General features: G+C 37.0%; 3 protein-coding genes across 5 annotated transcripts in view; 1 reads left to right on the forward strand and 2 right to left on the reverse strand.

Annotated features, from left to right (window-relative positions):
• LOC117566242 (hemicentin-1) overlaps positions 1 to 22,353 on the forward strand; it is a 131,657-nt gene that overhangs the window by 31,574 nt on the left and 77,730 nt on the right. The window lies entirely within an intron of this gene.
• Positions 2,872 to 4,858, reverse strand: LOC117563434 (uncharacterized). The gene is given in 2 exon segments (XM_034241768.2): positions 2,872 to 4,639; positions 4,711 to 4,858. Coding segments are annotated over 2 exon segments (1,695 nt in total). The 5' UTR covers positions 4,855 to 4,858; the 3' UTR covers positions 2,872 to 3,088.
• LOC117563435 (uncharacterized) lies at positions 7,761 to 12,551 on the reverse strand. The gene is made up of 6 exons (XM_034241769.2): positions 12,385 to 12,551; positions 11,807 to 12,318; positions 10,799 to 11,746; positions 9,724 to 9,880; positions 9,140 to 9,651; positions 7,761 to 9,078 (listed from the first exon to the last, which is right to left on the reverse strand). Exons 1-6 carry the CDS (start codon positions 12,526 to 12,528, stop codon positions 8,127 to 8,129), a joined length of 3,225 nt encoding a protein of 1,074 aa, XP_034097660.1. The 5' UTR covers positions 12,529 to 12,551; the 3' UTR covers positions 7,761 to 8,126.

Below are 22,353 nucleotides of genomic sequence, written 5' to 3' on the forward strand. Positions count from 1 at the left end.
CTATGAATACCTCTAAACACCTTATATTTAGTTATTAATTAAATTTTAAAAATTCTCTTACATCGTTCTCCTTTTCAATTTCGTTTATAATATTTTGGTCATATATAGATTAACTTTATCTAGTTGTCACAGCAATTTAATATGCTATATAGCACCGAATTTGGTTACAGGATATTAACAACAAGAGCTACAACAATTTTAACAGCAAAAGTAACTGCAGAAAATGGCAATGGCAATGGCAAAATGGCAAGTTGCAACATGCTGCCATGCTGCCATGCTGCAAGGCTGCATGCTATTCGCTATAGCTACCTGACTGCCTTTTATTATTATGGCTCGACGTTCTTTTGCTCCATGTTGTTGTCGCATAAATTTTGCGGCTTCTTAAGTCGCAAGCAATAAAATAATATTAGCTGCATAGTCTACAGACATGCTGAGAGAAGAGAGAGAGAGAGAGAGAGAAAGGGGGAGAGACACAGCGTATGGTGCATGGTAATGGCGATGCCGGCGCCGAAAAGTATGCAACACGACAATGCAACGTTGGCAATGATTGCAGCAGGCAGGTTGAGGCAACAATTCGGAAATGGCGCCGCCCCAAGACAAACGCATTTGTCGTATAATTTATGACATGGCCTTAGGTGACTTTTCTGCTATGGGTGGAGGGGAAACGTGGGGGGTAGGGGGCACACAAAACACCATCACCAGCTGGTGCTATGTGTGATTTGGTCGTTACCTTTTTGATTTTTTTCTTCTTTTTTGTTTTCTGAAGTGTTGCATGTTATTTATGAGACCGAGGGTAATCAAACTGCATGTCAAAGCCATAAACGGCTCAAACAACCCTCTGCACTGGCCATCAAACAGTGTGGTTAAGTGTGCGAAATGTGTGTGGCTCGTAATCAAAGCAAACACTATAAATCTTTATAGACCTTGTGCATGGGTTGAGGTAAGTGCGGCTCTCAAACGTCAAGTTTATTAGCCAGTGGTGATTGTTAAACTGCATATAAATGGCATTTACTTGAATTAATTGAACTTATGGCCATGGATTAACTAAGACATGCGATTAAGATGCGCTTGTTAAAATAAGTATGCATTAAACTATGGATCTTCATCATCAAGCAACTAAATCTTACTTTGAAAGTTTTAGAGTAACTGTAATGCATGCCCTTAAACTGTAAATTCTAGGCATAAAATCTGTTCTTATTATAAATGGAACAATTTTCTGAAGAGCCATAAAATATGTAATAGATACGAAGTGTTAGTGACTCAAACTAATATTTTCATTTCCTCCTTCCTGAGTGCATGCCAAACTGATAGAAATTGCTGTCAAACTTTCATGTAGGTTAATTAATGCAGGCATCTGAATAAAGAGCCAACTCTTTCTATTCACACACGTTGCTCACTTGCGTCCCGCACTTCCGTCCATTCTCCTCGCCCACCGAATGCCTGCAATTTCTCTCTGTCCCTTGCCGTATCTTCGACTCTGTCAAGTGTCACAGCTGCTCAGCTCTTTTCCCAAACTGTCATTATGGGCTTGAAGATAAACGACTCTGAGAGTCTGTGAATTTTGTTCCATTTTGTTTCCGTTTTTGTTATTTTTGTTCCCCCATCACCCATCATTTGGCTTGGATTGCAGCTGCAACACCAACAGCAACTGCAAGTGTCTGCAGTTGAAGAGGAGAAGCAACCCGCGCTGACTTTTCATATGGCTGCCGCTTCGTAACAATTTAAACTTTTGACTATTAGTGAGTGAGAGGTGCCCGCCGGGTTTTGCTACTTGCTTCTCGTCATCGTCGTCGTCGACGTCAGCGTCGTCCTTGCGTCCGAGCTGTAAAAATAGTTGCAAGTTTGTGACATCAGGCAAAAGTTTTGGCCAGCTGAGTTTTTGGATTGCCGCCCCACTCACTCGTTAAACCAACAACAACCAGCGAGCAAGCGAGCCCATCGATTGACATGCGCTGGCCTGTCCGGTACTCAGCTATCCCTCCTCACCCTCCTTTATCCTGTTTGTCCCCCTGTCCCCCCTTTTCTCTAGGCAAGCCCATTGTCATCAATCTGCGCAAAGTTTGTCTCAGTTTTATGAGCGGTTTTTGCTTCTTTTCTCGCTTCCGTTCCAACGCAAAAATGTTTGTTTATGGCATGTCAACGCCTAATGACGCGCCCATTTTTCATTCAACTCAAATGGCCATATGGGCTCTATTCGTGTTCCCCTTAGAGTAAGCTACTACCGCTCAATGGCAACTTTATTTAACAGTTTAATGCGAATGGACGTTATCACTAACGCATGTTTGAAAGTTCCATGCGATGACCTATAATGGGTATTGTAATTATAGATTAACTGCTATTTTAGGAATTCTGGTGATGAATATAAAAAAGTTTCAAATATTTGATTGTCGAATTTATACAATTTCAACATAATGAAATTCAGTTTAAAATAATGCAATTAATACGCTCAGTTTTTCCTTAGCAACTCCAAGCAATATGCCTTTGTGGCCCGACAATCCGTTTTTCCATTGCTAGTTTTCTTCAGAGTGTCAAATAATAATAATCATCCTTAATGTGCTTTGTAACATAGTTCATCACATATTGAGGCTCCAGTTGGGGTCCAACTTTCCTGACAATAGCAGCAGCTGCTTTTTTATCACCTTTATGATTTAAAATACCAAAACACAAACTTTGGAGACCTCATTCTAACGTTGATTGTTGAATATTTTTGAGTTTCATTCTATATTTATACACTGCAGACAATTATCAAATTAGAGTAATATGCGATAATTGGATTTTTATTAGGAGGTAAAAATCCCAAAACTTTTATAACTTTAAATAATGCCAATTATATTACATTATAAATACATAAAATTTTATATTTTGCAGGAGACTTTTAAATGATAACCTCTTATATGCTAAAGACAAAGTTTTAGCAAAATTGGATATGCTTGTAAAATGAAATTAATTTCCTAGCGTCTCTAATGAAAATACATAAGAGAAGGAGGATATGCATTTCCACTTGAAAAGAAAATCAATTGATCCCACTTGTCGAAAAGTTAATCGATTAGACTATGGAATAATAAATTGGCATACACTGCCTGTTTATTTAAGAAGCTGATTCCGACATTAATTTTTCGACCTGGCCCAAGCAATATGCTTTTGTTGCCCGACGATCCGTTTTACCATTGCTAAGACGTTTTAGATTATCAACTATGAAAACGCCTCCATGAAGTTGTAAGTAATCAGCGTGAATGCGCTTTGCAACATAGTTAACCATGTCCTGGGGTTCTAATTGGGCTTCGACTTTTTTAACAACTGCTGCAGCTGCTTCGTCATCATTTAAGTCATTTAATACACCAAAGATACAAACTTCGGAGACCTCTGGCATTTCGGAAATAATCTTTTCGATTTCATTAGGATAATACATGATATTCTGATATTTTAACATGTCCTTTTTACGATCAACTATAAACAAGAAGCCATCGTCATCAATGTAACCCAAATCTCCCGTATGATACCATAAGTTACTATCTCGAAATTTTCGACTTTCCTCAGGATTTCCGTAATAACCAGCCCAATATCTTTCGCTGTATATGCAAAGCTCACCCACTACATTAGGATCTTGAGGTTCATTCTGTTCGTTAATGATCTTTAACTTGACGTCATCAATTGGGCGACCTACGGAGCCGGGCTTTTGATCAAAATGATAGTTTGAAATAATTCCTGCACGAAACTCCGTGAAACCATATCCAAAAATTAGCCTACATTTAGGAGAAAGTGTGCCACGGAATCTATTTTGAACCTCTAAGGAACAACCAGAACCTCCGTAAAAATAATAGAGTACACTATCCAGGTAATCCTCTTTAAACTCGGGACAGTTCACCATCTGCGCCATTTGTGGAGGAGGCTGCATTATCAACGTCACTTTATGCTTCTTAATCAGTCGCAAAACATGAGAAGCATTGAATGGCTTGTCAGTTATTATGCGAAGAGCACTTTGAACTCCGGATGTTAAAGTTATAAGGAATCCAGATACCCAATCCAAAGCGCTTGTCGTAAACAAAACATCAGAAGTGTTTACGTAATTACAGGAAAAACATAAATTTATAAAACCCAAATCATCGAATTGGTGTCATTTCACTTACTCAAGAACATTTTTAATTGCCTCCTCATTGGGAATTGTAACAGCCTTTGGTGTTCCCGTTGTCCCTGAGGAGCAAAGAATAGCCAAAGTTTGATTCATTCCCTGTTCGAGACGTGCTGGTTCAAAGAATGGATCAACTGGAGTGGCAAGCACCTCGTCAATGCTAATAGAACCGTCTTTGTGATTCCTCATTGTCACAATCTTCAGATTCAAATGTTTTGTCGCTTCTTTCACCTTCTCGTATTCATCGCCATCGCAAAAGATGATCTTTGGTTTGGTGATATCATATAGCTTTATAATCTTATCTTGCTCGTAGTTTACGTTGGCTGAATGGAAAGCCATGCCATTAAAAAAACAGGCATAGGCAACCGCAAATAAATGAGTAGTATTCCGAGCTATAATTCCAATTATATCCGATTGTTCAAGACCTAAATTCCTTAGGTAACTGGCTACACGCATCGAGTTTAAGAGGAGTTCCTCTCTTGTCAGCACTGTATTCTCCGTAACAGATATCTTTGAGTAAAAAAAATAGTTGCGCTGATCACTGATGCCCTAATATATAATTAGTATAATTTCTAACGAACCTGTGCTATGAGTTTCGGATGGCGTTTCATTTCATGGAAAATAACCTGACCAACTGATAAATCCGGAGAGAAATATGCTGGTGGCTTTTTCCCAATCCAAACCTTCTCGTCAGAGTTGTAGGAGATTTCTGGTGTGTAGTTCATTCTAACGTCGTTTGTTGAACACTTCTGAATAAACTTTTTGGTGATGCATGCTTTTAATACACCACTCATAATAATACAATTGCCGTGTTAACTTTTGCTATCAAGTCAGAAATCTCATATGAAAATGAGATTTTAAAAACGAAATATCTCGCAAATCTTCTATAACACCACATATGTTAGTAAGAAAGATAAGTATGCTTATCTCTCGACATTAATACTAGGAAGTTAATAAAATCATAAAAAAATAAAAATTGTTTAAGATAGACTTATGGTACTGTTACAATAAAGGGGATAATTCGTATAAGTCATATGATGTCAATATTGAAGAAACATTTATCGTCAAAATTGTAATAAAATTTTGTTATAGTAATGAATAATTATAACTACCTTATGTATAATTCTTCGTCTTTATCTCTAGACAACAAGCTTTTGTTGTCCGGCGATCTTTTTTACCATTGGAAATATATTTTAGACTATCAATTATAAAGACGCCTCCATTGAGTTCATATGTCTTGGCTGCAAATGCTTTGCCACAAAATTAATAACATCCTGAGCATCTAACTGAACTCCAGTTTTCCTAACAATCACTGCAGCTGCTTCTTCTCCATAGAGAGTATTCGGTTTGCCAAAGACACAGACTTCTGAGACTTCCGGCATTTGACTAATTACCTTCATCCTAACGTTGTTTCTTGATTAACCTCGCTTTTTATATGCTACAAACAGTTGGACGATGGCTGGCAAGTCAGGGTTATACAGCGAAATGTCGATCATTATTGGGAGGTAAATATCTCGGTGAATTGGGTTTACAAGGCACGCTAAACTCTAGTGATTGCCAAATACTCTCAGCGACTTCAAACAATACGTTATCTAAATAAAGCTATAATCTATTAGACTTTCAACCAAGTCAGTCGAGTCAACTTAATCGTTAACAAAGTTGTGGTCTACCATCTTATCAAAATTACTTAAACAAAAACGTGACGAATATATCTGGCGACCTTCTTCAATTGATTATTATGCGTAAAAATATTTCATCACTGATAAAAGAATCTAAATTAACCTTTGTCAAAAAATTCTTAAAAAATATTAGCCTAATAATAGTTAAGGGACCATTTTGTTATAATATATTCCAAATGTATATACATATGAATTCTAAAAGCTCAAAGTTTATAACTAACAAATAAAAGTAATGGATCTCAAATTTTATAAACTATGCCATACATACTTTTTTTTTTTCTTATAAGAACTAGAAGTTCATATGAACCTATCACCTTATCGGTTTAGTGGTTGATAATGACTAGGGGAATTACTTCATTATGGGTTTGATTGTAAATTTAAGACCACAAAGTTATCTCCTTTGTTGATACCCTTATTTATATACTGATTGTCAAATTCATTTTGAAAATATATTAACGATTTACTATCTTCATGATATTATGTAAGTGATATTAATTTTATTATAATCACAATCAGATTTTTACTACCTTGTCGAGACAGTATGTTTTTGTTGCACGTCGATCTGTTTTGCCATTGTTAGTCCGCTTCAGATCGTCAAGCACAAAAACACCGCCATTCAAATGCTTATGCTTAGCCTTCACATTCTTCGCTACAAAATCAATAACATCCTGTGGCTCCAATTGAGTTCCAATTTTTGGTACAACTGATGCAGCAGCGGCGTCTTCATTATTAATCACAACACCGAAAACACAAACTTCCGAAACTTCTGGCATTTGGCTGATTACGTTTTCAATCTCATGAGGACAATAGATAAAGCCCGAATACTTTAGCATATCCTTTTTGCGATCCACAATAAAGAGGAATCCATCGACATCAACGTAACCCAAATCGCCTGTGTGATACCACAAGTTACTGTCTCGTAACTTTCGACTTTCCTCAGGATTTCCGTAATAACCAGCCCAATATCTGTTGCTGTATACGCAAAGCTCACCCACTATATTGTGCCCTTGAGGTTCATTCTGTTCGTTAATGATCTTTAACTTGACGTCATCAATTGGGCGACCTACGGAGCCGGGCTTTTGATCAAAATGATAGTTTGAAATAATTGCTGCACGAAACTCTGTGAAACCATATACAAACATTAAAATACACTTAGGAGAAAGTGTCCGACGAAATCTGTTTTGAACCTCTAAGGAACAGCCAGAACCTCCGTACAAATAATAGAGTACACTATCCAGGTAATCCTCTTTAAACTCGGGACAGTTCACCATCTGCGCCATTTGTGGAGGAGGCTGTACTAACAGCGTCACTTTATACTTCTTAATCATCCGCAATAAATCAGAAGCATTGAACGGCTGCTCAGTTATTATACGAAGAGCACTTTGAACTCCACATGTAAGAGGTATTGCGAGTCCACTCCCCCAGTCTAAGCCACTGCTAGTAAACAGAACATCTGAAGTGTTAACAAAACTACAAAAAAAATGATTAGCGTCCATAAAACTCAGAAGATGTAATATTACTTACGAAAATACAATGTTAATCACCTGATCGTTGGGAATTGTAACAGCCTTTGGTGTTCCCGTTGAGCCTGAGGAGCAAAGTATAGCCAAAGTCTGATTCATTCCCTGTTCGAGACGTGCTGGTTGAAATAATGGGTCAACTGGAGTGGCAGGCACTTCATCAATGCTAATGGAACCGTCTTTATGATTCCTCATTGTCACAATCTTCAGGTTCAAATGTTTTGTGGCTTCTTTCACCTTCTCATATTCATCGCCATCGCAAAAAAATGATTCTAAAAATGATTCATTCTAACGTCGTTTGTTGAATACTTTTGAGCTAATTTCTTGGTCGATTCACTCTATTTATACACCACTGACAATTACATAATTGCTATCAAGTGATAATTTTTATTAGGAGGTGAAAATCACAAAACTTTTTCAATATGCATAGCCCCATGTTAATGGGTTAGATAATTTCAATTATATTACATTGTAAATACATAAAATGATCAATTTTCAAGAGAGTGTTAAGTGATAAGGTCTATCAAATAGTCTCGTGCTGATAAATGAATCTCATATGCTCAAAACAAATTCTTAGTAATAACATATTCTCTTGAAAAGACAATTATTTAATCCGATTGGTCGAAAAGTTAACCGATTAGACTATGGAATAATTAATATGTTTACATTGTCTGTTTATTTAAAAAGCTGATTCCGACATTAATTTTACGAATTGCCGCAACATATTTTTCGTAACTCTGCTATAAATTTATTAAGAACATAATGAATAATTATAGCTACGATTATTATGATTATTTTTCATCTCTGGCCCAAGCAATATGCTTTTGTTGCCCGGCGATCTGTTTTACCATTGGAAGTATATTTCAGACTATCAATTATAAAGACGCCACCATTGAGCTGCATATGTTTCGGTTGCAAATGTTTCGCCACAAAGTTAATAACATCCTGAGGATCTAACTGAACTCCAGTTTTTCTAACAATCGCTGCAGCTGCTTCATCTCCATAAAGAGTATTTGGTTTACCAAAAACGCAGACTTCCGACACCTCTGGCATTTGACTAATTACTTTCTCAATTTCATGTGGATAATACATAATGACATTATATTTGAGCATGTCCTTTTTACGATCAACGATAAATAAGAATCCATCGTCATCGACATAACCCAAATCTCCAGTGTGATACCACAAGTTTCTATCTCGTAATTTGCGAGTTTCCTCAGGATTGCCATAATATCCTGCCCAGAATCTTCCGGTGTATAAGCAGATCTCACCAACCTCATGCGGACCTAAGGGTTCATTTTGTTCGTTGAGAATCTTCATCTTGACGCCGTCCAATAAACGTCCAACTGAACCTGTCTTTTGATCAAAGTGAAAATTCCCAGTTCCTCCACCACACAACTCTGTAAAAGCATATCCAAAAGCAAATACACAATTTGGCGGCAGACATCGACGAATGCGCTCTTGAACCTCAAGAGAACATCCGGTCCCTCCATAGAAATAAAACTTTAGACTACTTAAATAGTCGCTGTCAAATTCTGGGGAGTTAATCATCTGTGCCATATGCGGAGGAACTTGACCTAAAAACGTAACTTTATACTTCTTAATCAGTCGCAATATATCGGAGGGATTAAAAGGCTCATCCGATATTATGCGTAGACAACTTTGAACTCCAGTCGTAATTGCTGCGAAAAGACCTGTCATCCAATCCAAAGTACTGTGTACATACAAAACATCGGAAATAGTCACGAGGCTAAATAAAATGTCGATGATAAAAAATTAAAAATCCTACAGATTGATGCCATGTCACTTACGGTAGAATATTTTTCACGACATTTGCGTTAGGAACTGTGACGGCTTTGGGTGTACCAGTAGTTCCTGAGGAACAGAGAACAGCCAAGGTTTGATTAACTCCCTGCTCGAGACTTGCTGGTAGGAAGAATGGATCAACTGGTGTGGCAAGCACTTCATCAATGCTAATGGAACCGTCTTTGTGATTCCTCATTGTAACAATCTTTAGATTCAAATGTTTTGTGGCTTCTTTCACCTTCTCGTATTCATCACCATCGCAAAAAATGATCTTTGGTTTGGTGATATCAAACAGTTTTTCTATCGTTTCCTGCTCATAAATGATGTTGAGCGAATGGAAAGCCATGCCGTTGAAAAAACAGCCGTAGGCAACAGCGAATATATGCGTTGTGTTTCTTGCTATGATTCCAACTATGTCCGATTGTTCAAGGTCTAAATTCCTTAAGTAGATAGCTACACGCTTTGAGTTCAAGAGGAGTTCCTCTCTTGTCAGCACCGTATTTTCCGTATCAGAAATCTTTGAGTAAAAATGTGCCATGTCCTGATTAATAAAGGCCTACTTTATATTTAAGTATAACTTCCAACTAACCTGAGCTACAAGTTTCGGATGGCGTTGCATTTCATGGAAAATAACTTGGCCAACTGATAAATCGGCTGAGAAATATGCAGGTTGCTCCTTTCCACTCCATATTTTTTCATCGGCATTGTAGCTGATTTCCGGCAAGTACTTCATCCTAACGTTGTTTCTAGATTACCTTTGAACTAATACTAAAATTTCTTAGTCGAAGCTCGCTTTTTATACACTGCAAACAGTTCAAGAATTGCTGGCAAGTCAGGGTTATAAAGCGAAATTCCGATCATTATTGGGAGGTAAATATCTCAGTGAATTGGGTTTACAACGCTCCCTAGACTCTAGTGATTGTCGTCTACTCTCAACGACGCCAAACAACATGTTATAAAAAAAAGCGATAGACGATTAGACTTTCAACCCAGTCAGTCGAGTCAACTTAATCATTAACAACGTTGTGGTCTACCACCTTATCGAAATGACTTGAACAAAAACGTGACGAATATGATATATCTGGCGACCTTCTTCAATTGATTTATTAGTCGTAATAATATTTCAGCACTGATAAAAAATCTAAATTTACGTTTTCCGAAAAAGTCTTTAAAAAATAATCAGGTAATAATTCAGAAAGGACCATATATTTGTAAATTCTTAAAGCTAAAATTTTATAGCTAACGAATAAAATTTGAGAATCTCAAATTTGTTAAACAATAGCACTTGATTGATAAAATCCATTTAGTCATTTGCTTATCTCGCAACAAATGTATTTAATTATTTTCTAGACAGTAAAATTGATTCATTACTTTACGGTCTAATAAGGTGGCGCGAAGATAACAATACATATGGTTTTTAGTTTGTAAGAGCTAAGAGTTCATTTGAACGTAGAACACCTTATCAGTGTAGTGTCTGATGATGACTAAGGGAATTACTTCTTTCTGGGTTTCATTTTAAATAGAAGACTATAAAGTTATCTCCTTTGTTGATACTCTTATTTACATATTGATTGTCAAATTTATTTTTAAAATATATTATCGATTTATTAACCTAATGATACGAGTATTAAGTAATATATTGATATAATTACAATCAGACTTACACTACCTTATCTAGGCAGTATGTTTTTGTTGCACGTCGATCTGTTTTGCCATTGTTTGTCCGCTTCAGATCGTCAAGCACAAAGACACCGCCATTCAAATGCTTATGCTTAGCCTGCACATTCTTCGCCACAAAATCAATAACATCCTGAGGCTCCAATTGGGTTCCAATTTTCCTTACAACTGCTGCAGCAGCGGCGTCTTCATTATTAATCACGACACCGAAAACACAAACTTCCGAAACTTCTGGCATTTGGCTAATAACGTTTTCAATCTCATGGGGATAATACATTAGGCCTGAATACTTTAGCATATCCTTTTTGCGATCCACAATATAGAGGAATCCATCGTCATCAACATAGCCCAAATCGCCTGTGTGATACCACAAGTTGCTGTCTCGCAACTTTCGACTTTCCTCAGGATTGCCATAGTATCCGGCCCAATATTTGCCAGAGTGCAAGCAAATCTCACCAACTTGATTTGGTCCCAAAGTTTCACGCTGATCGTTTAGAATTTTCAACTTGTAACCACCCGCTAAGCGACCTACTGACCCAGGCTTCTGGTCAAAGTGCAAATTAATTGATCCCACGCCACAGAACTCTGTAAAGCTATAGCTAAAAACGAATAAACTTTGAGGTGAAAGCCGCTGGCGAAATTTTTGTTGCACTTCCAAAGAACAACCGGCTCCTGTGTATATACAATAAAGTATACTGCTCAGATAATCCTCATTGAATTCCGGACAGTTGATCATAAGCGCCATATGTGGGGGAGCTTGCATTAAAAATGTGACCTTGTATTTCTTAATGAGTCGCAATAAATCACTTGGATTGAATGGTTTATCTGAAATTATACGAGTTGCGCTTCGAATTCCAGATGTAATGGTAACAAGTAATCCTGTCACCCAATCTAAAGTACTCGGTGAGTACAGAACATCCACGGTGGTTACAAAACTAAAAGAAAACAAAATAAATAGAAGATTGCACTAAACGAAAATAAACCTTTTGACTCACGGAAAAATTTTGGTGTCAGCAGGATTGTTAGGCATAGTCACAGCCTTAGGATTTCCCGTTGTACCCGACGAGCAGAGAATTACCAAATTCTGCTTGCTTCCCAATTCTGGGCGTGCAGGTTGAAAGAATTGATCAACGGGTGTCTTAAGAACTTCCTCAATGCCGATGGAACCATCCTTGTGATTCCTCATTGTCACAATTGGCACATTCAGTTCCTTTGTGGCAGCCTTTACCTTTTCGTATTCATCGCCATCGCAGAATATAATCTTCGGCTTGGTCATGTTGAAGAGATGTTCAATCTTCTCCTGCTCGAAATTTATGTTGAGCGAATGAAAAGCCATGGCATTAAAGAAACAGCCATAGGCAACAGCTGTTATATGCGTAGTATTCCTGGCAATAAGTCCAATGACATCCGATTGTTCAAGTTTCATATTCCTCAAGTAATTGGCCACTCGCATCGAATTCAAGAGGAGTTCTTCCCTTGTCAGCACCGTATTCTCCGAAGCGGATATCTTTGGATTTCAATATTACAAGCGTTAATTATTGAAATACTACACATACATTTATTTGTAACTAACCTGCGCAATGAGTTTTAGATGGCGTTGCATTTCATGGAAAATGACTTCTCCGACAGAAAGATCTTTTGCGAAATATGCGGGTGGCTCTTGGCCACTCCACACTTTATCATCGGCATTGTAATTGATCTCTGGTATGTACTTCATAATGATGTTTGCTCTTCAATGCTTGTTGGTTGAATGTTTGAGCTAATGAACAATTGTTAGCTTTTTATATTGAAGCTAAAAGCTTTCAATAGACTTACACAGATCCAAGTCCAATGCATGCTCTTGCAAGTCATAATTATGCAGCGCAATATCGATTCAAGTATATAACAACTTTTGCAAGTCAGCATTACTCAGCACAATTTCGATCAAAGTAAATAACAATTTCTGCAAGTCATTATTCAGCAAAATTTCGACCAGCCGATAATTAGCTCGTAGTCAGTCTTCTAAGACTTTACTAATACTAGGACTTTAGACCATGTTAATAGTGTCAGTTTAATCAAGATTTATACATACGATACGTGATATCGTGATACGTGATTATCGTAATGCCATGCACAAATAATTACTAACCTCTAGCAAAGAGTCGAAAGTTTATTTATATCGCGCGATGTTTACTAATCAAAGGTTGTCGACAGCATGATAATTTTTGGTTTATCATTTGATAATAAATACATAAATCTATAACGTATCTGTCTTTAATATGCTTATAAAAAATGCAATAAATCAGCTGCAAAAATCTTAGTAAAAATCGTAAGTTTTCTTGCTGAATAGACGTTAGTTTCGCAGTCTCTTTTTCGGACTTGTATGTAAAATGTTTCGTTGTTGTCGTAGGAAATAGAAATGGGGGCAACAAGCAGAGGAGGTGAGTGGCGTATGTGGCGAGTTGGAACATGCAGGAAGCATTTAGAGCTCCGCGCTAGTTGCAATTGCAAGATAAATGGCAGACGGCTGACGGCAGCAGGAGATGGAGTCAGAGACGGAGATGGAGATGGAGTCGTGTATGTAGGCGTTTCTGGCTAAACTGATTTCATGCAATTTGGCTGCACAGTTGGCCGAAAGTTGTGCTGAACTGAGGGGGAAACCGTAAATTTAGCAGCCAGCTACATTTGTACTTCCTGGCACAGTTTCAGCTGATAGCCAAGGCCAGGCACAGGCATTTGTCTGTATATGCATGTATGAGTGTGTGTGTGTGGGTGTGTGTGTGGGAATGTATGTATGTATTGTGGGGCCAAAAATCAGAGCATAAGTGAAAACTTTGGCCAATTAATGGCATCATTGAATTTCCACTTGACTTTTTCAGCTGCCAAACTGGCCGATGACTGGCCAAAGGGCGTTCAATTTTATATCCTCACTCAACTACCTCCCCGCTTCCTTTGCCCCACTTCCTGTGCACGAGTGTGTGTGTGTGTGTGTTTTGTGGAAAAGTTTTTCAGTGAAAAATGGCCCTTCGCATAGATCTTAGGGGAGAACCAGCTAGCGAGCGAGTCAGAGATGGTCGCTATGCTTTTGAGCTTGAGTTTGAGCTGGGATAAAAGTGATAAATGAATTTTCACAAAAGTAATTAAAAGTAAAGTAACTAGCGTCGTGTGATGTCTGCGGTAGATAGAGGGACGGGCAACATAGAATGGAGGCCAGCAGCGAGTGTTGCCAATGGCAACAGCAGCCAAAACTTTGGCATAAAAGCAATCTAATAAGACTTTTTAATAGTTGGCGTGAAGCTAATTTTTAGCTGGGCAGCGCATACAAAACCAAAACAAATGGCTTAAAATTGATGGCAAAACAGTTATCTCCTATCGCCCACCGCCTTTTTCTATTTCTTTCATATACTTTTTATTGACTTATTTCTTTTAGGTCGTTAGCTAGCTTATCTATTGCACACGACTTTGTTAGGCCACCATGCTGGCAAATCTAATCAGATTTTTGTTGAGTGAATGCGAAAGTTGATAATTATAAACAAATAGTAAAATTATCAAATGAGTGAACGATTTTATAATCTTATTCCGAACTATTTCCAATGGCCTACAAACTGTTACTGTTCTTTAGTACAGTGCAGTAAAGTTTTATTTATATACAAATATTAAATAATTTACAGTATTACATCCAAACTATTTACAATGACTTTAAAACTGCTTATGTTCTTCAAAAATCTTTTGTGTTCTTTTTTTGTAAAATTATCAAATAATTTAAAGTATTGCTTCAACTATAACGTCTTCCATTTCATTCCAAACACTTCCCAGTAGCTCTCAAACTGTTGCTGTTCTTCCAGGAACTTGTCTATTTCATCCATGTTTAGAGTGTAACATTTCTTGCAATGTTGATTAATTGTGTAAAATCTTACACTTACACATACACACACACACTCACACATAACATGTTGAGTCTCTATTTCAATTTCCCTTCTCAATTGTCTATCAACTGTTCATCTTTTGACTTGGATTTGAATTGATGTTGATTGATGATGTTTCTGTCGCAGTCACTTTAGCGTGAACGCATACACACACACACACACACACATATATATATATATATAGTCGACACATATTTCTACAAAATATATTGTTCATTGCAGCAGTGTTAAAAAGTGTTGCCTAGTCAGAAAATGAAAATCATTTGCTTATTAAATCCTTTAAGCAAACATTAATTTGCAGCCACAAAAACAAAAGGCGTTCAACTAACCGAAAAACAAGCTAGCAACAAATAAACAAACAAGCAAACAAAAGCAGCAACAACAAAAACAACGGCAACAATAAATAAACTAAGCAAAATGGTTAGCAAAGTGCTTTTGGGTCAGAATCTGTTGACCATACCACGTGGAGTGTTGTGCGTGGCTCTCAAAAAGCTTTTTCGAGTCCCTCCTCCCAATGCTTTTGCTCTTCTATGCTAGTCTCTCGTCCCCTTTTAAGGCCACCTAAACGAATTGAACCGAACTAAATCGTTGCAGACAAAAGCGCAAATTAACAGTTTGATTTTCACGCTAAACAAAACGCAACGAAAAATCAACAAACGACGCGAAATCGATTTGAGCCTGAGTTTCAGCTAGATGCTGACCAAAAGCTGGGGCTATAGTAAGTGTGGAGTCGACGGAGGAAGGGGAGGAGGGCAGAAAAGTGTGGACAAGGAGTTAGTGGCAGTGGAAAACACTTTGTGAAAATAAACGAAACAAAATCAAAGCGCTATTGAATTTTCTAAATGGCATTTTGAAAGCGGCAGCGGCTAACAAAACACAAACACGACACAAGCAACTACACCTCAACATCAGCAGCAGCGGCAGCAACAAACACTGAAGGGCAAAAGATAGAGCGGGGGGGAAGAGAGAAAGAGAGAATTTTCTGAGGGTTTCGTTGTGTAGAGTCCTAGAAAAAGGTGAAAGAGGTGTTACGAAATGCCAACGAGTTCAAAATGCTTTGACATGTGCTAAAAGGGTACAAACAGCAATGGCAAAATGAGAAAACAAAACAATGAAATAGTTGACATTAGTAGAAAGAACTTGAAATACCCTAGAAATTACTAACGAATTTACACTAAGGTGTATATAATTTAATACACAATTTAGGTATATTTATATTCAATTAACATTATATTATAGTTAGTAACAAAACGTCAAGATCTGTTTATTAATATTCACAAAAAAATCTTTAATACAAATTTGATACATTTTTATGATAGAATCATGAGATTAACAAAAAAAGCTTTAATTTCAACAAAAGATGAATATTAAATAGTTTTAATATTAAAATTGGTAATGTCTTAAATTCAAAATGGAAATTCAATACACCCTGTTTTTCGAGTATATAAACAATGCAGCCCAAAAATATGCTACAATATTTTTGCGATGTTTTCAGGGGGCAACATGTTGACCACAAATACATAGACTAACAGTGAACAAGTGTGAGGGAGATGGGAAAATGAAAATGAACGAGGGGCACACACTTCAGTTGAAGGTGTCATGTGTCAGCGGCATAATCACACCCTTTGCACGGAGTGCCAACCTTTGGCAGGTAAACGAGGTCTCGACCTTTGTCAACGTATTTGGAGAACGAAACACGTTTAGTTATGGCTTATCTATGACCATAGAAAAACGTGAGGGGGGCAAGGTGGAATACTTTTGGCATGGAAAAACTGCGACCACTGAACGAACACTAATAATGGAATATTTTTTTTACAACTATTGTCAGCTGTGTTGATTTAAATCAGAATAAATACGCACTTGATTAAAGTGTGAACTACGAAAATTAAAGATATTTTTTCAATTGTACACTCGATATTTAAAATATTGTTTATTTAATAAAAAAAATTGAATTTTAATTTAACTATCAGATTTTTCTCAGCATTTATTTCTTTATTTTTTTGGCAATTTTGGCAATGTTTACGCACCAAAGTTCGGGCAATTCGAGTTTTCAATTGGGGGTTTTTTAACGGAAACGGAAACGTTATATGTGTTATATATGTGAATATTCACATACAGACGCATACGTAAGTGTAAATATTCGAATGGCATATAAAGTATACATATAAAATAACATTTTCTTTGCTCTCTCCCAGAAAAAAAAACAGGCCACGTTTCCTACAAAATTTGTTTGCGTGCCAATTTTCCCGCCCGTTACATAAGAGCCCGCCAGAGAAGAGAAGAAAAACTGTGCCAGTCATTACATTTATTGCGAGCACATTCAATATTGAATGAATGGCCCGCAAGGATTTTCTATTTGAAATTAACAATTCAATTTCATTTGCATTTCAATGGCAAAATGTGCCAGGCTCGACAAGTTCGCTTACAGAGTGCAAGTTTAGTCGCCGTCCCACGTTCCCCGTCCCCTCATTCTACATATTTTTTGCCGGCTAGTGAAATTGAATTTTCCTTTTGATACCAACAACTTATTTAGTACTAAAGCTCGCTCGACGTTTTGTGAAATGTAATCGAGCAACTCGTATACGATTGCCAAATGTAGTTGTTTTCTGGTATTGCTTTAATATTGCAATATAAATGTCATTCAACTATTCCTTATGTGCATAGTATATAAAAAAGATATTCTAGTTTATTTTGGAAAACAACATTTAATTATATTAAGTATACATGAATCAAAGTCACCTAGAGTTTTAACAAAATAGTTGAAAGCTTATAAGTTCTCGATTATCAAATCAAAAATGTAAATTTTAATAAAGCTAATAACTTAAATTGATTCAATTCAATTCAACTTGAATCAGTTGCTGCCGATTAGGACTAAAGAACAAATAACAACCAAAACCAATACATATTTTCATTTAGACCAATAAAAATATTAAATTTCATAGCTTTTAATGTAAACGGCAAATATGGAAATACGTGTTAAGAGCCCATCTAAATTCCCTAAATATTAAAGTACACTAAAATATATTTAATTAAAGTGCAAATTGATGCATACAATAAAATCAACACAATTTCCATTATCTATCTGAGGTTAGTCTAAATTTAAACATGCCCTCCATATGAAATTCAAATAAATCTAAATTTAAATTTTGAGTATATGTAATTTATCAAATGAAAGCCACATGTTTGCTTTAAAATTCAACAAAACTCGGTATCGCATACATTCGGTAGGTGAGCAAATAAAATATGCATATGAAATACACACCGAATTCGTTTATTAATAGATGGCTCTTTTGATGGGTTATCGATGTACGTCGTTGTTATACAATAATCGAAACGTTGAACATTGCATTTTATATGCGCAAATGGACAATTGCCAGGTGTTTATGTCCGAAGCCTGTTAGCCGTGGCTTTATTTGAGCCGCCCTCTATTTTTTCCTCCCAATTTCCCTTCTCTCTCTTTGTCTCTCCATTGGTCCACCGCTGAGTTGAGTGGCTGGCAGGCAGCTCATTAGTCGCATTGAAAATTACACAAAACATTGTAACAACAATTGAAAATTTTAGGCATAATTTATGTAGTGCGTACAGTTTTACAGTCACTGGTCGGCAAACGTCGTAAATAATTAAGCCAAACAAGGCAGCTAATTCCCAGCACTTATTCTGTTTCCCACTTCTCACATGTATCCAGTGAATGTGAGAGAATGTTTGTGTGAGCCACATTCAATTATTCAACGAGCAAATGAAGCATACATGAATCTGTGCTCTGAGCAGGCGTGAAGCTGTAAACCTCATTCGTTAAACTTCACTTGAAAAGCGAACGAACCAAATATAAAAACTTTCAGCACGTACATAGTATATGGAAACAATAAGAAAAAACAATAATCACAAATGCTCGACTAGAAGTTGTGCTATAAAGACAGTCTGTAATGTATCATTCCTTACTTCCTACTTCAATTGCTTTACTCTGGCATACCCCACTCGCAGTGCATCATTTGGTGTAGGCAAAGCAAGCATCCTCAAATGAGAGGAAGTCGATGCTTCGCTTCAACTGTGGACTGAGGTAGTTAACAGACTTCAAAAACCCGACTCATTTATAAATTTTCATCATTTTCATTTCATATTTTCCCTTCCTTTCCTTTTCGCTGTGTTCGTTCGTTTTCCTTCTCTGTCTGACTTGTGATGAAACTTTTTCAATATTTTATGTGCTATTTGTATTGCGTTTTGCCTACTGTTTCTCCACTCAACCTGCTGTTGTTAATTGTTGCAACAACAACAACAACAACGAGAGGGGGACAACAACAAATGTTGGCAAGTGGCAACTTCAACTTTGGAGCTACACTGCATTTGCCGAGTAATTTTATGAAGCGCATAATTACGCAAATTAGCATAAATGAGTGCCAGGCTATCAGTCTATCGCACTCACGCCTTACAAAACGACAATACCCTTCTCTCGCTCTCCCTCTCACTTTTCCTTGCTGATTAAAAAAAGAAACGAAAAATATGAACGAGAGAAGAGAAAAAAGAAAGAAAAAGATGTTGTGTAAATGTTTAAAAAGCTTTCTTTTTTTAATTTTTGGTCGGTATAAATTATTTTTGCAAATTTTATTTAATGCCAAACGCAAAGAAATTAAAACAAGCGCTCGAGAGTTGGAGAGTGATGAAGAGAATTGAGAGAAGAAGAGGCAAGGGAATACTTGTATATTTGCCGAGCCAAAACATTAAAATAACTCAACGCACGAAAAATTTGCTGGCAAACCGAAGCAAAAAGTCATTTCAAATGTTAATGAGCTCGTGTAAATAGACAAACAATGGCCGAAAACGAAAACGGGTTGGCTGCAAGGAGTATCAAAATGCCCCAAGCGAAGCAAAGCGACAAGAAGCCCAGAAAGAGATGCAAAGTGCTGGGTAAAAAGGAGAGTGGGAAAGAGCCACAAAAAAGGAGAGAAAGGTTGCGAGAGCACTGACTTTTTGCTTCAAGTGCCATGCAAAAAAGTTGTGTCGGCTTTCTCCCCACTCCCATACAAAAAAAAATAGTAGTTAAAATTTACCAAGTGAAATTTGAAAATGAAAATGTTGCCGGCTCGCATTTTATAGTTGAACTGCCATCAAATTTGCATGTTAAGTAAGCGCACTGAATGGGCAACTAGAGAGAGAGAGAGCACAGCAGCAAAACTCTGCTCAGCTCTAGAGAACTCTAGAGAATACTGCGAGAGAAAGCGCGTCAGCCAAGTGCGCTTGAAGAAAGCGTCATGAGAACGAGAGCGAACAAGTCTAGCAAACTGTTGAGCTGATTATTAAATAAGAACAAAAGAAAAACCGATAAACTTTTAACAAGTGAGAAAGCTAGTCGAGTAGAGTTAGCTCGACTGTGAGATACCCGTTGCCATAACCGCTACTCATTTTTATTGCAAGGAAAACAGTGCGGTATTAATTTTAAAATATACCGAATAGTAAAAATACTAAAATTATATCTGCGACCTATTTTTATTGCAGACAAAGTGTGATATATTTTTAAAATATACCAAATTAATATACCACAAAAATACTAAAAGTATACCTACCTATACTACACATTTTTATTGATAGCAAAACTTTTAAAATATATAAATATATAATTAATATACCGCAAAAATACTAAATTCATACCGAATGCTATATATGGTATATTGTCATAGTTCTACATTCAAAATATACCAAATAGTGAAAAATATACCATATTGTCAGCCAAAGAAACTAAGGCTCATACTAAATTGGAATAATAAAAACTATAATCATTATTTTTGAGATCCAGTGCTTCATACAGACAGTCGGACATGGCTATATCGTCTGAGTTGTTGACTCTGATCAAGAATATATATACTTTACAGAGTCGAAGATGTCTTCTTTTGCCTGTAACATACATTTTATGAATCCACAATGTTATAATACCCTTCTATCCTAGGGGTAGTGGGTATAAAAAGAATATTAAGCATATATAGAACTTCAAACTCTCGGCGATCTTTAAGCTTAAAGTGTAATTATCGTGTGGTACTATTACGTTTCCATGTATTTAAGCAAATCCGTGTAAATATGTACGTTTGCATAGCCGCTGAAATCAATTGTTTTGCAACAATTATGACCACAACCGAAGCGGCAACGACATCTAATTCCCGATTGTAAGCTGAGAGTCCCCGAGACCGAGCGGACTACAGCATAAACCTCTCAGGCAGCTCATCATTCAGTTCCGCTGAGCATAATTAACTCACCCACAATAGGCGCACCTCACACACACTCACCCGCACACACACACATGCGCTCGTACACACACTTGCACATAAATCATTAAAGCAGCGTTAATTGTTTGGTCAATGCTTCTTAGACTTGGCTGTCAAATGAGCTTTATTGATGGGCCGCTGGCAGCATAAATGATTTGATTTGCTTTTGCTTTGGCTTTGGATTTGCTTAGTCTTAGTTTTGCCTTCGATGCCTCCCGTGACCACCTGACAGCCGCTGGGCACTCGCTGCGTATACGCGATGCGGTCGCAAAGGTTACTTTGCTTTGATTTTTGGCAGCAAATGAAGCAAACTTGGGGGGGCCGACAACAATTTGCCAAACCCGAAGTCAACAAATCATGTGGCGCAAATGTTGCAATGTTAACATCAACAACAACAACAACAACAAGAACATGGTCAATAACAACAACAACTATAATTTACAAGAACGCCTTATATCGGGAGTAGCTGGAAACATAAACACAAGCTTCGAAATTCAGCTCGAAATGTCGTCGTAATAATTCAATTTGGTGTCATTGCTGGGCTGGGTTACTTGTCTAATTAAATTGACACATTGACAACTTCGTGCTCATTAGCTCTGGTAACAACAACAGTCTGTGGGGCAGTTGCAACATGGCCAGAGAGAGAGAGAGAGAGAGAGGAGAATCATGTGTTTATTCGTGCGAGTTAAATGTCGCTTTCAGCTTGTTGTGTACGAGTATGTATAAATAACACATGTGTTTAGTTTTGTTTAGTTTATAGATTTGCGTTTATTTATGATAGCAAATACTCCCCAAGGGTGAAACCTCCCTAAATTCCCTCTCTCCCACATACTTTCTACATATATTTATAGTCTCTTTCGCACACGCAAGCGTACACACACACACACACACACTCACATCATAAGGCAGACGTTAATAGGCAACACATAATAAATCATCAGAAGCGCCGCCACACGTTGGTCACTCGCTCAGGTCAGCTAGTTTCTATGTGTATGTGTGTGTGTGTGTGTGTGTGTGTGTGGTTGGGTGTGCGTGCCTGTGTTCGTATGTCTTTTTATGGTCATATCAATGTATAGTTTTATGTACGTGCACACAGCGAAAAAATCATTGGCAATTAATCATATTTACATTAAAAAAAATTTATTTATTGCTTTAATTTCTTTGACATTAAACAATTTGTAAATTAATTGTACATTTCATGATTGCCATAATAAATGATTGCAACGCTAGATTATTTAATTGATTTAAATAATATAAATTTTTAATGATTATCAAATGTCTTCTTGTTTCCACAAAATATCCATTGAATTGTTTATTATATTTATTTATATACCTATAACATTGTCTTAATAAATGATTGCAAATCTAGATTATTTAATTGATCAA

This window comes from Drosophila albomicans, chromosome 2L, assembly GCF_009650485.2.
Source record: "Drosophila albomicans strain 15112-1751.03 chromosome 2L, ASM965048v2, whole genome shotgun sequence".
NCBI lineage: Eukaryota > Metazoa > Arthropoda > Insecta > Diptera > Drosophilidae > Drosophila > Drosophila albomicans.

Excerpts from the sequence above, each read along its gene's own strand:
- LOC117563435 (XM_034241769.2), bottom strand. The coding sequence starts at position 12,528 with ATGAAGTACATACCAGAGATCAATTACAATGCCGATGATAAAGTGTGG. Across the intron at positions 12,319-12,384 it reads ATCTAAAACTCATTGCGCAG|ATATCCGCTTCGGAGAATAC; the intron begins GTTAGTTACAAA and ends TGAAATCCAAAG. Across the intron at positions 11,747-11,806 it reads GCTGACACCAAAATTTTTCC|TTTTGTAACCACCGTGGATG; the intron begins GTGAGTCAAAAG and ends GTTTTCTTTTAG.